This window comes from Gilbertella persicaria (assembly GCF_025201335.1).
Source record: "Gilbertella persicaria strain CBS 190.32 chromosome Unknown B0P05scaffold_52, whole genome shotgun sequence".
Classification (NCBI taxonomy): Eukaryota; Fungi; Mucoromycota; class Mucoromycetes; order Mucorales; family Choanephoraceae; genus Gilbertella; species Gilbertella persicaria.
The window spans coordinates 83948-97889 of NW_026252013.1; the positions used below are offsets into that span (position 1 = coordinate 83948).

A 13942-nucleotide genomic window follows, 5' to 3' on the forward strand; every position below is an offset into this window, starting at 1 on the left:
AGTGCATTATGTCTTGAAGAATTATCAATCGTTAAGAGCGCAATACCAGGTTTAAATGATAAATCAAGGTGTATACTGCCTTGTCCTTTATCTGCAAATTGTTGAATAATCGCGTTCATAGAATAAATAAAAGAGAAAGAGAGAGAGGATCGCACGTGAGTGTGTTGTTTTCGTGTAATAAGGAATGCCACTGTCTTTTTTCTATTTTGCATGAAAGACAAAGAACCAATAAAAATAAAGCGTAATTCAAACAACGTGTCATTCCCGACTTTTCTTTCCTTTTTTTTCTTTTATGGATTATCCTACACAACCAGCTTCACTTAAACGAAGAGCAAGTGAATCGGAAGCAGACCAAGTACTTGCTCTTATTCAACAAAACAACACTCGAATACCGCCCCCTTTACCTTACTTACCAAGTGACTATATCCCTTCACCTGATAGTCCTCGGCATATTGTGCTGGCTACACCCGCACTGACACCCCACGGCAAGAGACAGAGGTCGCGGTCCATCGGGTATCCTCTGGTAATTGAAAATGCACCTAGTGGTAGTGGTAGTGGCAGTAGCAGTAGTTCTTCCCGAGCAATCACTTACAACAATAACCGAGAGCACTTTGAACTTGTGCCTTACCGCGAATGGACTATTATTGCGTAAATAATAAGTTGTATCTATCAGACATGATATTAATCTACTCTATAGTCGAAACAGTCAACGAGGTCAGCTTGTGCTTTATAACCGAGATGATCAGACTGTCAGTGTCCAGACCTATGTGCCTGATCATCATTTTCCTGGTTTGGATACTGCAGGTTTACAGGTGATAGGAAGACATTGAGAATACATGATAGATATTGATGGCTTAGGATAGATAAAACCAGAAGACCAAGACAATTGTCCTTATTGTCACCGACCTATGCCAGCCATGCCAAAAGAAAAAGTAAGAATATGTGTATTAACGAGAATACTGACCATACTTATATTCTTTAGATGAATGCGTCCGACTATATGGATAGAAATTACTTTCGTTTATTAGCTTCTTCTCAAGCTAATACAGCTGCCAAGTAAGGCATCCTGTATACTCGCATTGTCAAATATACTGACCAATCTCTTAAAGCTCCCCAGTCCAATCTCGATCCAGTACATTTAGCACAGATACAAACAAACCACATTCAATAGGTGCACAGAACTTGAATGAAAATGCATTTAATCAAGGCTATTACTCTAACTTCTTTGTTGAGCTCAACAAGCTCGGTAAAGGGTTTCGAGGCAGTGTGTTTTTATGTGAGGTAAGCATGTAAGGCAAGACAAAGTTATTTAGAGAAAATGGAATAGCATGTATTAGATGGAGTTAAGTTGGGCAAGTATGCAATCAAAAAAGTGGCTATTGGCAACAATCATCCATGGCTTGTTCGAATGTTACGCGAAGTTCATTTGTTGGAACGATTACGACATCCCAATATTGTGAGCTACAAACATTCATGGCTAGAATACAATCGATTGACAGCATTTGGACCTGAAGTTCCTTGCTTGTTTATTCTGATGGAATGTGCTAATGGTGGCAACCTTGAAGAATATCTGGAGTTTGCAAATAAACCAACTGAACAACAGGAACAAGAAGCCCAGGATAGCTCAAAACAAAAGCAAAAAAAGTCTTCTAAAGAACTCAAAAGAGAACGTATTAGGAAACAATATCAAGCCCAAGAATCATTCGAAAAAGAGCATGATGTATTGCAGACACAGAGTGAAAACAAACGACTGTTGACCATGACTGAGATTTGGTCCTTATTTCTGGATATTGTTCAAGGTTTAGCTCATTTGCATCAACAAAACATTGTTCACCGAGATTTAAAACCACCCAATCTATTACTGCAATATGATGAACGAAACAGTCATGCACGTCAGGGAATGTAAAGTATGTTGAGCAAAGAAGCATGTTACTGATGTCTCATTAGCCCCCGTGTACTTATCTCTGATTTTGGTGAATGCGAAGATTTGGACGATGATCAGATAGATAATAACAGAACAGGAGCTACTGGAACATTGGAGTTTATGGCACCTGAACATGTTCGACTGGATCCAAGAGGCAGAAATACGGTCGACTATTCTCCAAAAGCAGATATGTGGTCATTAGGCATGGTTCTTTACTTTCTTTGCTACTCTAGACTTCCTTACAGTGTCATTGATGATGTGGATATATTACGCACTGAAATCCTTTCATTTCAAGAAGTTTGGTTTCCAAATTCACGACTGGACATTTATAAATCAGACAAAGCACGCTACACCGAATCCAGCAATAATCCTTCCATTGTCAACGATATACCCAATGAACTCAAGATTTTGATACGCATGTTGCTTTCCATTGATCCTTCAAAACGACCTTCTTGTAATGAAATCTTGTCCAAACTTCGAAGTCTACGTAGAGACAACAACATACCCTTTGATTGGCCATCTCCAACCACTACGACTACAGCTACAAAATCGTCATCTTCTCCAGTACCTACAGCATCACCAACAGCATCTACATCAAAAACTGCCTTACCTCCTCATCTTCAACCGTTTATTGTAGAAGCAGAAGAAGTAATAAATTCAAAAGAGGATTTACCTTTTGTCGAGACAAACAAAAGATCGCCTATACATTCACCAGAAGTCCAGCATTCTTCTACCTTGAGAAAAAGACAGCGTTTGTTTGGTCATGAAGAAGATTCAGACGGTGATGTGATTATGTCAGACATTGAGCAGGATACATCTAAAACCCGTTTATTGCTAGGCTCGCCTGATCTTGTTGAAGCATCAAGTTCATCCTGGTTAACAGATAGACAGGTGATGCTCTTGCTTAAGACAACCACAGCTTTATTTAAAGTAGCTTCTTGCACTTATTCATGCTCGCCGTATTCTACAAACCCGGCCATACTTTATCCTGTCGTTTTTTTGGCCATGCTCGATTTCTGGAGTGAATCTCATTCGCCTAGTTTGATATTGTTGACCTTGCACATTATTTGGATCATGACGACCACTTTGTTTTCCGGATTATGCGAAGCTTAAAATAGCGGAGTCAAGAATGGATTTGTCATGTAGCGTAAATGTGTGTGTGGGAGAAAGCACGCAATTATCTTTAATTTACTATCATATCTCTTTTTTTCTCTCTTCTTTTCTTTTCTTTTTTTTTTTTACAAATGCCTAATAATAAATCGGCTAAAGCAGATTTTATTGCTGGAAAGTAAGTAGAAAAAACTTACATGTCAATAATGATTAATATCTGAAAGTTTTGGTGGTATGGCTCAGGTCATAGTGGGTCAACCACTCGATACAATCAAAGTTAGACTTCAACTAGATCAAGGCAAATTTAAAGGTGCTTGGGATTGTACAGTCCAGACAGTTCAAAAAGAAGGATTTTTTGCCCTTTATAAAGGTAAAAAACAGAGACTTGATATGACACACATATGAATCATCATCATTTTGAGTAAAGGAATGGCAAGTCCAATCATAGGCATTGGTGCAGTCAATGCGCTTTTATTTGCTGCCAATTCTTCTATCAAAAGTAGGCTTCAGGCATACCCTGATCAGTTACTTTCATTGGATAAAATTGCACTTGCTGGTGCTGGCGCTGGTCTTGTAAACAGTATACTTGCTTCTCCTGTTGAACTTCTCAAAATTAAGATGCAAGCTCAGTTTGGCTCAAAAGCAGTACATGAAGGACAGCGCTTTTTTTCAGGGCCTATTGATTGTGCTCGATACCTTATTCAACGGGATGGTGTGGCTCATGGTCTGTTTCGTGGATTATGGGCTACAATTGTCCGTGAAATACCTGCTTATGCGGGATTTTATACCGGGTTTGAGTTTACAAAACGATATTTGACAGATCAGAATAAGAAAGAAGCAAGTGTGCTACAGTTGATGATATCAGGTGCTGCAGGAGGCGTGTCATACTGGACATGTAGTTATCCTTTGGATGTAGTGAAATCGATTGTAAGAGCATGTGTTTTATATACAAAGGATACTTATACAAGATATATAGGTTCAAAGTCAAGAAAAGCCACCCAAGGGACTCTATGTTTTAAGCGTATTAAGACAAGTGTATAAGCGTGGTGGATTTGCTAGCCTCTTTCGTGGTTTTACAACTTCCGTTCTAAGAAGTATTCCAGCTGCAGGCGCTACTTTTACAGCTTATGAACTTTGTATGCGCGCTTTCGAAACCAATAGCTGGTAAAGAATCGGAGTTGCCCTGTCAAATATGATCGGATCAAATATGTATATGCATAATAGACAAAAGTTTAAAAGAAATTTATTTGATTCCATGCAGAGAAAAAAAAAGAGAGAGAAAGAGAAAAGAGTAATAGAAACAATTTAATCGGCTTCATTATTTACTTGAGTAGTTTCAACCTTGGTTTCTTCGTTTTGCTTGTTTTCGCGAAGAGCAGCAGTACACAATTGACTCAAGCGAGATAAGCTTTCGTGTTGATCTGTGGTAGCTGGAGAAGCAGTGCCTGAAGCACTTGTAGCAGGCGTCATGGATTGTTTCTTTTCCCCATTACTTCCTTTAGCTTCAAAAGCGCTTTCAAGAATACCTTGAATTGCTTGATGATAGTTGTTAGAATCGGAAGAACTGTTTGGGTTGTTTTCAGTCGCATTGTTTGTCTCGGTATTGTTCTGGACATTATTGCCAGTCTCGTTACTATTATTGCTACCACTGACCAAGACAGGAGCAGGATAAGATGGGTAGACAGGATTGATCACATATTGAGCAGATAAAAGAGTGTGGTCTTTACTGTTGCTACTGTTGTTGTTTGCATCATTACCACTATTGTTGTTATAGACTGCATTGACAGCATAATTGTAAGAGTCATAATTTTGAGCATACTGACTCAATTGGGTAGGATAGCCAAAGTCAGGAACAGAAGCACCTCCGGTAGGAGTTGTAGCTACACTGGCAGCGGCTGATGGAGGATGTGCGAGGCCTTCAACAGGATTAGTAGAAGCAACTGGCGTTCCCATTGCTGCTGGAGGAGTGGCTGTAGAATTGAAGGCTGTTTGCTGTTGCTGCTGCTGTTGTTGATTCTTGACTTGTTCTTCTATAGTGTGATGTAAGTAAATGCATACTAATTTTCTTTTCTTACCGCCTGCTTTTTGTCTTCTCTTGTATGGACCACGCTTAATTCCTTTCTTGCGCTCTTTTCTGACTGAATTTACGCAAGAATCTGCAATACCATACTTTCGACAACGTGGGCAAGGTCTTGCATCGTCACACTTCTTGCAAGCTTTTTGACAATTGGCTATAATAAAATTTTGTTAAGGCATACATCATACGAAATATGTCGTCATCAACAGAATGAAAATTTTTTTTCTCATCCGAGCTATGCTCATGGTTCTGTATGATAAACAATACTTACTACATGCGTTTTTGACCTGGTTTCTCTTTGGTGTATCAGACTTTGGGAAAGGAGCACTTGGAGTGGCCAATGGTTGTGCGGTGCCAGGTACAGCGATAATAGGTCCGTTGCCAGCAGATTCCACTGCTGAAGGCGTAGTGTTTACCGGTGTACTTGGAGTAGCAGGTTGGTATGGGGAAGAAGTTGCATAATTAGAAGGGTAGTATGGTGCCATAGACTGCATTTCTTTGACTAAAACATGTAAAGAAGACCATCAATATCACTAGAATAAAAAACAAAAGAAGGCGGCGCTACAAACGGACTCTAAATGAAAAAGAAGAAGAAAAAAGGGGAAACTTTTTTCTCTCTTTCTTTTCTTTTCTCTTCTTATCGTTGCTTTTGCCTTACTCAAATAGATACTTACACGTTCACTCCTACTTGATTATCAGAGATAGTGGAAAGAGAGAGAGAAAAAGAGAGAAGAGAAAAAAGAGAATGGAATTGCGCTAAAAACATAAAAAAATAACGACTGCGGAGAATGAAAACGCGAACAGGAACATACGTAGACAGCTGCAGTGATTTATTCTTAAAAGCTGTAATATAGTATATATTCACATTTACTCCCCATCAAGGCACAAATGACAGTTTTCTATGAATCAAGTGTGAATGATAGACCTTTAAAGATCAGTGCAAGCACGGAATAGGTATAATGGTTTGTGATCTCGTGTTATTTGAGTAAAATGAAGAAATAGACATTGTTTCTATAATAGAATCACTAATATGTCTGCACATTAATTCATATTTGTTCTTTTTAGAGCTTTGAGAATGCATTTATTCGTGGCTCTACTGACTTTTTGTATCTTGAGCAGTATCAAAGTAACACGCACACACGCAAAAATATTTGTTGGAAATTAAAACTAAACATGTCGATTATTATCCAGTAGCTTAAGAAATCGAGATTTTGCTTAAAGCAAGCTGAAGATGCTTTGGTATAGTAATAGAAGCTGTAGATCTTGGGCTTTTAATTATATTGATATAGAAAAAACTACAAAGTCGCTGCTAAAATCTTGAGCAAATGGGCAAAGATATTTATGAGGTTTTTCATTCATATCTCATTTTTTCATAGTATAATAGACAGGCAACTGCTTTGATCAAAAACCAGAGCCTTTAACATACATTTTGAGTATTTAAACTTGTTGATAGCTTTATTTTTCATCTTGTGACGTCAAAAAGAAGCTCAGAAGTTGTCAAAATGACGATTTTCATTAGTAGTACCCTTTGGTCAAAAGTGATTTTTTAGCCATTTCTTAGAGATCGCTTTTTTTTTTTTGGTTCAGATCAACTCCAAAGGTGCCTCGTATGTTAGTTATTTAATTTTTATTTTTTTCGTACATAAACAGGCTTTATGCTACATTCATATTGTCTAAGGAAAGAGGATTTGTATGACTTGTCACCTTCAATACTGAAGCATTTATTTGCCTGGTATTTTTATTAAGTATATAGACTATTTCTGCGCTACCTTTTAGAACTATATTTGATCGAAGCGTTCAATGATCATTTGATTGCATTACTTTGCATTGAATGTTATATTTGAGGTGTTCTCAAGTTCAGATCCGGATGAGTCCTCTGGATTTTTATATTTACTCATATACATAATCACAAATGCTGTGGCCATTCTTTATTTTTCGGGCAACAAAATTTTGATCTTCTAAAGCAAAGAGCTGAAAAAGGTGAAAAAATAGGTGGGGCCTTTGTAATAATGTATGAGATATCTCTGGTCTAATAAGTAATTATACGACACTTTAACTTTTTTTGCGATATCATTTTGGGAAAAGGTGTCCAAAGGATTCTCCCGCATCTGAACTTAAGAACACCTCAACTGTATCATATTCGTTAATTTTTAATTGCCAAATTAGGTATATGCTTTTTAAAATAGAGCCTCTAATTGCACCTGCTACTAGACTTGTGTAATCAAATGTTTGATAATGATACTGACGCATAATGTAATACTTTATGGTTGGTTCTGTATATATATATATATATGTGTGTGTGTGTATGTGTGACAAATGTGCTTCAGTTATCTTGACTTGAAAAAAGAAAGGAAATTTAGCAAGAGCAAATCTTTTTTTTTTTTGAATGGTTCACATATTTATTTATATTTTTATGCAATTGTCTGTCAGGTCTCTGACTTTTCATTCGCCTCCTTTTTTCTTTTTTTGTGTAAAAGCAATTGCTAATCTATCATTTAAGAGACTATTCTTTGCTCTCCTTTTTTTTTTTTTTTTTTTCATAAGCCCATACGTTTATGAGGTCTATAATTAATCTAAGGTAAAGGAAGGGGAAAAAAAAAGGCGTGGATTTGAGAGAGTAAGTAAATATGAACAAATTTGTACATATTAACATACATCAACTCTACCCTATTTAAATGTGCTACGACTATAAGGCCCCGAAGCATTTATATGCAAGTCATACAAACAATAGGTTGCTTTGTGGTTCTCTGACTTATGCAGGACATGTATAAATGTGTTCGAGAAACAATTTCATTTGTGTTCATATATATACTGATTATAGCATAAAAGCATTTTATATGTATGTGTTTTCAGCGTGCAAAGAAAAAAAAAGTTGGTAGCACGTGTTTTTGTGTGCTTCTTTCTATGTCACTTTCTTATATAAATCCATTTTGCATTATTTTGTTCTTTATCATTTTTATTTTTCCTTTCGTTTGTTATGATTAGCACTTCTGTTTTCCCTTATACCTTAAGCAAAGTCAAATCTTCATACCCATATTATGTGAGCATTGGATAACTATGAAAACTAGATTTAGCTAACATTTTACTGGTAGAATAAGACTAGAAAATCCATGCAGCCTGTTTATAGGTCCACATCCAGCTCTGAAATTGATTATACCAATTTATATATTAAAAATCTAGACCCCAATGTTGAGAGCATAGATCTGTTTAACTGCTTCCGAAAATTTGGTCGTATCGTCTCTGCTCGCGTAATGAGAAACGAAGAAACACGAGTTTCTAAAGGCTTCGGCTTTGTGAGCTTTAGTTCCGCAGATGAAGCACAACTTGCCAAACAAGAAATGAACGGTGTTTACATCTTGTCAAAACCTATCGTGGTTACTTTCCATGAACCTAAAAAGCCTCGAGAAAAAGTCATCTCCCCCACTGTTGACAAGCTCGCAAATCAACCCATCCATAGCATACAACCATATCAAGACATGATGACCACGGAATCCATCACCTATCCGTCTCACAAGAAATTATTTGAACACCAGAAAGTAAATAACTACCATCAAGGCAATGATTTGAGATACCATAGCAATAACCCTGAACGACGTCATAGCACTTTGAATGCATCTCATTTACAAAATTACAACAAAAATAATACCCATCAGCAAACGAACAAATTTCTTTTGCCTGTAACAACGACAACAACAACTACAAATAAAGATAAAAGAAGAGAATATCAAATTATTGGAACAAGCGTAAAGAATAATATCCGGCCTCCTAGCATGTATCAACAGGTAATACTAAGATAAACGTGGCATGGTTGACTGACGACTATCTAGACACAACACAAGACAGGTGGTACAAGTTTTCCTTTTCATCATACGCCAAATGTTACAACAAACACAAATGCTGCTGAGAGAGTTGCTGCACCGATGACACCTGGTATATTTCTATATACACAATCCTTCACAGGGGATAATATCACTGTTAAAAAGCACCGCTTACCCTCTTCACTTTTAGATCGTAATTTGATCTCAGCGTGCAGTCAACAAGATTTGTCTGGCTCTTACAGGCGTAGTTCCGTTGAATCATCACCAAGCGGGTCTACCGGAAACAGCAGTTCACAAGATAAAAGAAGAAATATTGTTACTCAAGCAGTCATGTCAATTGAAGAACTTCAAGACACAAACTACATCCAAGATATTGTGGATTTATTGCTCACTTTGAAGAAGAAAGACTTAGCCACTTGTTTGTTCAACAATGTCTTTTTAAAATCAAGCGTCAAGCGCGCAAAAGACTCTCTTGATGTCTTTCATGAAAAACCGCCACAAAAACATGCACCAGAACTACCAAAACCCAAAGTTACAGTGATTGAACAAACCGAACATTACCAACAAAAGAATAATGGCGGCTTATATGGCGGCTTTAACAATGTAATCTCAACAGCACCCATTTTTAATGCAACACATCCTTATTATTGTCATCCATCAAGTCACCCACAAGCACTTAGTGAATTCTTAAAAAACGAAATTAAACTTCCTCCACAAGGATCCAAGGCTATACCCATTGTAGCACCAAAACAAGTACAAAATTCGACATCTCAAAACAACTCTTTGCATCAAGAGATTGAAAAGTTTCTCAAGACCCTGGAAGGTCTAGAGCTTTACAAACAAAAACAGCTTTTAGGAGATCGTCTTTTTCCGCTTGTCAAGGTAAAATTAAAATTTACATATTCACGGATTGTAAGTCTAATCTTTCATGTGTAGGCTACCGGCATCAAACATGCTCCTCGTATCACAGTTCAGCTGTTGGACAATATACCTCTAAACGAATTAGCTTACTTGATGTATGATAAAGAGAAACTTAAGGAAAATATATCCAAAGTTATTACCAAATAAACCATTACTTTATGCAACAACAAACCATGTTTTGTAATTCATGCAATTTCAAATAAAAACAAATACAGTATCCTCGTGATTTGGTTCTTTACTTCAAATCAAACCAGTTACTGCAGCTAGCGCACTCTTGATGCGTTCTATATTTTCTCCTTTTGAAGGCTTATTAAAAAAAAAAAAGGAGTGTGTGATATCACTTTTTATATTCTCTGTTCATCATATCTATTGAAACAAATAAACCAAATTAGTGCGGATACTTTACTCGGAAAAGAATCCGAGTGTGTTATCTAAAAGACATGTTCGCATGGAAAACAAGTGATATCAAAGACATATACTATGAGTATGCATAATGGATTACCACAGTTGCTTTGTTTATGCTTTAGCTATTGAAATATTTATTATCTTTAGATAAGCGTAGGCAAATAAAAAAGCATTTCTGATCATCTAAAGACAGTCTTTTGAGGTATGTTACTTTAGAAAATTTGAAATATTGATTTCTATTATACATGTATCATTTAAAGAACTAAGTAGGTGTTTCAAAAGCCATAACCATTAGCAAAGATACGTGAAATATGAACATATTACTTCTCTAAGCAATAGTTTGCATAAAAAGGGAATGACAATTGTCATTTTGACCCCACGACGATTAGTTGCTAAAATAATTGTAATCTATACATGATTATGATGTAGTAAACAATCATGCAGATGCGTCTTTTTCTCATCATGATTTGTCTTGTCTATTTTAGCAGCTTTGGTATATGAATGAACGAGATAGCTGCTTCTGATATGTAGCTCTTTTGAGGATTTTGATGAAACAATATCCCTTTTGATAGATCTAACATTCATCGTTCTTAAATTTTAAAATATAGATTGCAGGAAAAACTCATCATAGGATGGCATTCTATTATCAATTACTAAACTATTTGCAAAGATATAGAACCATATTGAGTGCTGATAATGTAAGTGGTAAAGTACTCAAAAGCGACATTGTAATAAACCTTTAACTAATCTTTCAGTAATGGAATATTGACAGTCCCAGACCATCTGAGATCTACTCGAAGTTGAAATATTACGTATAAAGCATTTGATTCGCTCATTTTTCTATTTCCGAATTATATTTACAATAGGTTTTATAATTTTTAATGGTCTATCAGCCATATAGGCCTAGCTAGCTCAATCGGTAGAGCGTGAGACTCTTAATCTCAAGGTTGTGGGTTCGACCCCCACGTTGGGCTATTATTTTTACTGAATCGATTTTCGATTTTGTGAGACGTTCTGATGAGTGTAATTTTAGAAATGTCGTTTTTTCTTTTGAATTATTAACTTTTAAGATCTCTTCCTTTACAATTTTGAAACAAACCCTCTTTTAGCCTGAGGATTCAAAATATAATGCTCATTGTATACGCTCTAGACATAAATCTATCGGTACAGTCAATAATCAAAAAAAAAAAAAATAAACCATGATTGACTTTCTTATTCTTATGTATTTTACATTTTATTTAAACTATCAAAGTCATTTATTTGTTGGTAAAAGTAGCAGCTCTCTTTTCAGCAAAAGCATTCATGCCTTCCTTTTGGTCAGCCTAATTAAAGAAGTTAGAGAAATACGCGCACTTAAAAAAAAACTTACAGTTCCAAAGAGAGCTTGGAAGAAAATACGTTCCCAACGCAAACCAGCACTAAGAGGAACTTCAAAAGCTAAATAGAAACAAATGAGTGTTCTGCTTTTTGTCGTGGTACATGGCTACTTACATTTGTTGATAGCTTCCTTGGCCATCTGGACAGAAACTTGACTCATGCTAGCAATAGTAGAAGCAGTCTTGACGGCTTCATCAACAAGTTGATCAGCAGGGACAACCTTGCTAACAAGGCCTGTCATAGAAATATAAATCTATTGTGTACATACACATGAATGAAGGCTTACCCAAGTTGAGAGCTTCTTGAGCATTCAGGTTGACATTGCCGGCCAAAATCATTTCCATTGCCTTGGATTTACCAACGGCCTTTACAAGACGTTGGGTACCACCGGCACCGGGAATAACACCCAACTTGATTTCAGGTTGACCAAAGACAGCCTTTTCACCAGCATAAATAATCTAATGACGCGTATAAGATACATATTATCTTGAACTTGTTCACTTACATCACACATCATGGCCAATTCACAACCACCACCAAGCTAAAGAAAAAAGAAATGAATAAGATACATAAAAAGATGATTAATTTCTTACAGCATAGCCATTGACAGCAGCAATAATAGGTTTCTTGATTTCAGTCATTTCAGCCCAATGACCCAAGAAGTTAGTCTTGTAGGTATTAACAAAGGTATGGTCCTTCATTTCCTTGATATCAGCACCAGCTAAAGTGGAAATTAAAAAGGAGTTGGAAACATCGCATAAACACATTACCTGCAAAAGCCTTTGTGGAGCCAGTAATGACAACAGCACCAATGTTCTCATTGTTATCATAGGAACGAAGAGCATCATTGACTTCAGTAAAAAGATCGGCACACAAGGCATTCAAAGCCTTAGGACGGTTCAATGTAATTAAACCGACCTTGCCTCTGGTTTCAGTCAAGATGTGAGCATAAGACTTTTCATCAGAGGTACTAGTGACAGCCTCTGTAGAGAGAAAAAGAACGCGTCAATACATGCATTGCTTATCTCTTGTAACTTACGACGCTGAACAAAAGCAGTCGAGAAGCTTCTGGTAGCAATAGACTTATTTGCACTCAAAGGTCTGATGAGAGAAGGGCTAACAAAGTTTCTAAGCATAATGTTTTTGCAGTAAAGAGACAGAGGGTGAAAGAAAAACAAAGAAGAAGAAAAAGAAAAGAAAATAACGTTTTTAAGAGAGAAGAAAACGGAACTTAGATTTTCAGTTTAGTCATCATATGAATTACTTTGACATAATGAAGTGAAAAGCGCACATTTTTTTCTTCTCTCTGTCTATTTCATGCCATAATACATCTTTTATTAACTTCTTTTTTAATGGTTTGTCTTATTTCAGGGCATTCTTTTATTTTTTTATTTTTTTCAAAAGGTGTAAAGAATGAAAAAGATAGTTTTCCCATGGTTATCGTCTCAAATTTCCCACGATATTAGCTAAAAAAGTGTATATAGCCTATATAAATCGTGTTAGATTCTGTTTTGATTTAGGCATGTTTGTTTACCCAGGACGAGTGTGCCTGCACCCGTAATTGTGCCAATCATATATTGCAAAATCTGTAGTTTAATGCTTTCCATTTGCCTTTTGAGTGCCTGAATTTCACTTTCAATTTTGCTGTCAGTTTGTTGCAACCGATTATGCTGCTCTATTGTTTCATCTCGAATTCTTCCTTTATCTAGATTCAAATCTAATCTCACACCAGCTTGGCTACGAGTTAATTCTTCACGCAATGTCTTTTTCAGTTTTTCAATTTCTGCCTTTAAGCGTTCATTGGCAGACTTGACTTCTTCCACATCACGTCTTTCCATTTGTTGTATTTCCTGCTTTAGTTTTGTAAAATCTTCTTTATAACGAGTGATAGTCTATACTGATATAAATATACATATATATCTACATTTCTTTCTTACCCTTTCTTGATCTGCCTTACTGACTAAATCATTCGTTACATTAAATGTACTACCATCATGAAATTCAGTATCAAATTCTATTCTGTACATTTGATTTCTACCTTTCATCCACCACGTCATCAAGGGCATGAATCACTGTTCTTGCTTGTACTGCAGAAAAACCTTCTTGTTCCAAAAGCCGAGCAAATCTTTCTGCATCAAAAAAAGGCATATGAAGCTTCTGACTTGCTTTTATGTTAGTAGCTGCTTTTGTTCTTAACCATCGTGTGCTAGGTTGATGTGAAGTGTTATAGAATCGATGACACTGTCTTGATTGACTTTGTAAAACTATACATACAGTATTAAGCAAATAAAGAAAAAACGGTAATAAAAA

General features: G+C 36.3%; 5 protein-coding genes and 1 non-coding gene across 6 annotated transcripts; 3 read left to right on the forward strand and 3 right to left on the reverse strand.

Moving 5' to 3' along the window:
* Window positions 1-292: 292 nt before the first annotated feature.
* Window positions 293-4202, forward strand: B0P05DRAFT_581475 (kinase-like domain-containing protein; the record flags this gene model as incomplete). The annotated part of the gene is made up of 12 exons (XM_051582103.1): window positions 293-560; window positions 606-648; window positions 698-812; window positions 864-932; window positions 983-1056; window positions 1110-1281; window positions 1328-1902; window positions 1948-2572; window positions 2648-3012; window positions 3259-3344; window positions 3483-3961; window positions 4011-4202. The coding sequence occupies 12 exons, from the start codon at window positions 293-295 to the stop codon at window positions 4200-4202; spliced, it is 3063 nt and encodes a 1020-aa protein (XP_051430851.1).
* A 60-nt stretch (window positions 4203-4262) lies between these two features.
* Window positions 4263-5833, reverse strand: B0P05DRAFT_558872 (uncharacterized protein). The gene is made up of 4 exons (XM_051580186.1): window positions 5685-5833; window positions 5383-5613; window positions 5110-5265; window positions 4263-5064 (listed from the first exon to the last, which is right to left on the reverse strand). Exons 2-4 carry the CDS (start codon window positions 5603-5605, stop codon window positions 4340-4342), a joined length of 1104 nt encoding a protein of 367 aa, XP_051430852.1. The 5' UTR covers window positions 5606-5613; window positions 5685-5833; the 3' UTR covers window positions 4263-4339.
* Window positions 5834-8070: 2237 nt separating this feature from the next.
* B0P05DRAFT_558877 (uncharacterized protein) lies at window positions 8071-10159 on the forward strand. Its single transcript, XM_051580187.1, has 5 exons — window positions 8071-8151; window positions 8204-8893; window positions 8939-9041; window positions 9120-9811; window positions 9866-10159. Exons 1-5 carry the CDS (start codon window positions 8089-8091, stop codon window positions 9995-9997), a joined length of 1680 nt encoding a protein of 559 aa, XP_051430853.1. The 5' UTR covers window positions 8071-8088; the 3' UTR covers window positions 9998-10159.
* Window positions 10160-11156: 997 nt separating this feature from the next.
* Window positions 11157-11229, forward strand: B0P05DRAFT_t100. Its single transcript has one exon. It is a non-coding gene; the product is annotated as a tRNA-Lys (tRNA).
* Window positions 11230-11394: 165 nt separating this feature from the next.
* Window positions 11395-12834, reverse strand: B0P05DRAFT_558885 (ClpP/crotonase-like domain-containing protein). The gene is made up of 8 exons (XM_051580188.1): window positions 12672-12834; window positions 12403-12615; window positions 12226-12353; window positions 12138-12173; window positions 11919-12090; window positions 11747-11866; window positions 11625-11692; window positions 11395-11577 (listed from the first exon to the last, which is right to left on the reverse strand). Exons 1-8 carry the CDS (start codon window positions 12766-12768, stop codon window positions 11512-11514), a joined length of 900 nt encoding a protein of 299 aa, XP_051430854.1. The 5' UTR covers window positions 12769-12834; the 3' UTR covers window positions 11395-11511.
* A 297-nt stretch (window positions 12835-13131) lies between these two features.
* B0P05DRAFT_478348 (uncharacterized protein) lies at window positions 13132-13780 on the reverse strand (the record flags this gene model as incomplete). The annotated part of the gene is made up of 3 exons (XM_051575016.1): window positions 13132-13524; window positions 13570-13618; window positions 13671-13780. 3 exons carry the CDS (start codon window positions 13778-13780, stop codon window positions 13132-13134), a joined length of 552 nt encoding a protein of 183 aa, XP_051430855.1.
* Between the last annotated feature and the right edge of the window lie 162 nt (window positions 13781-13942).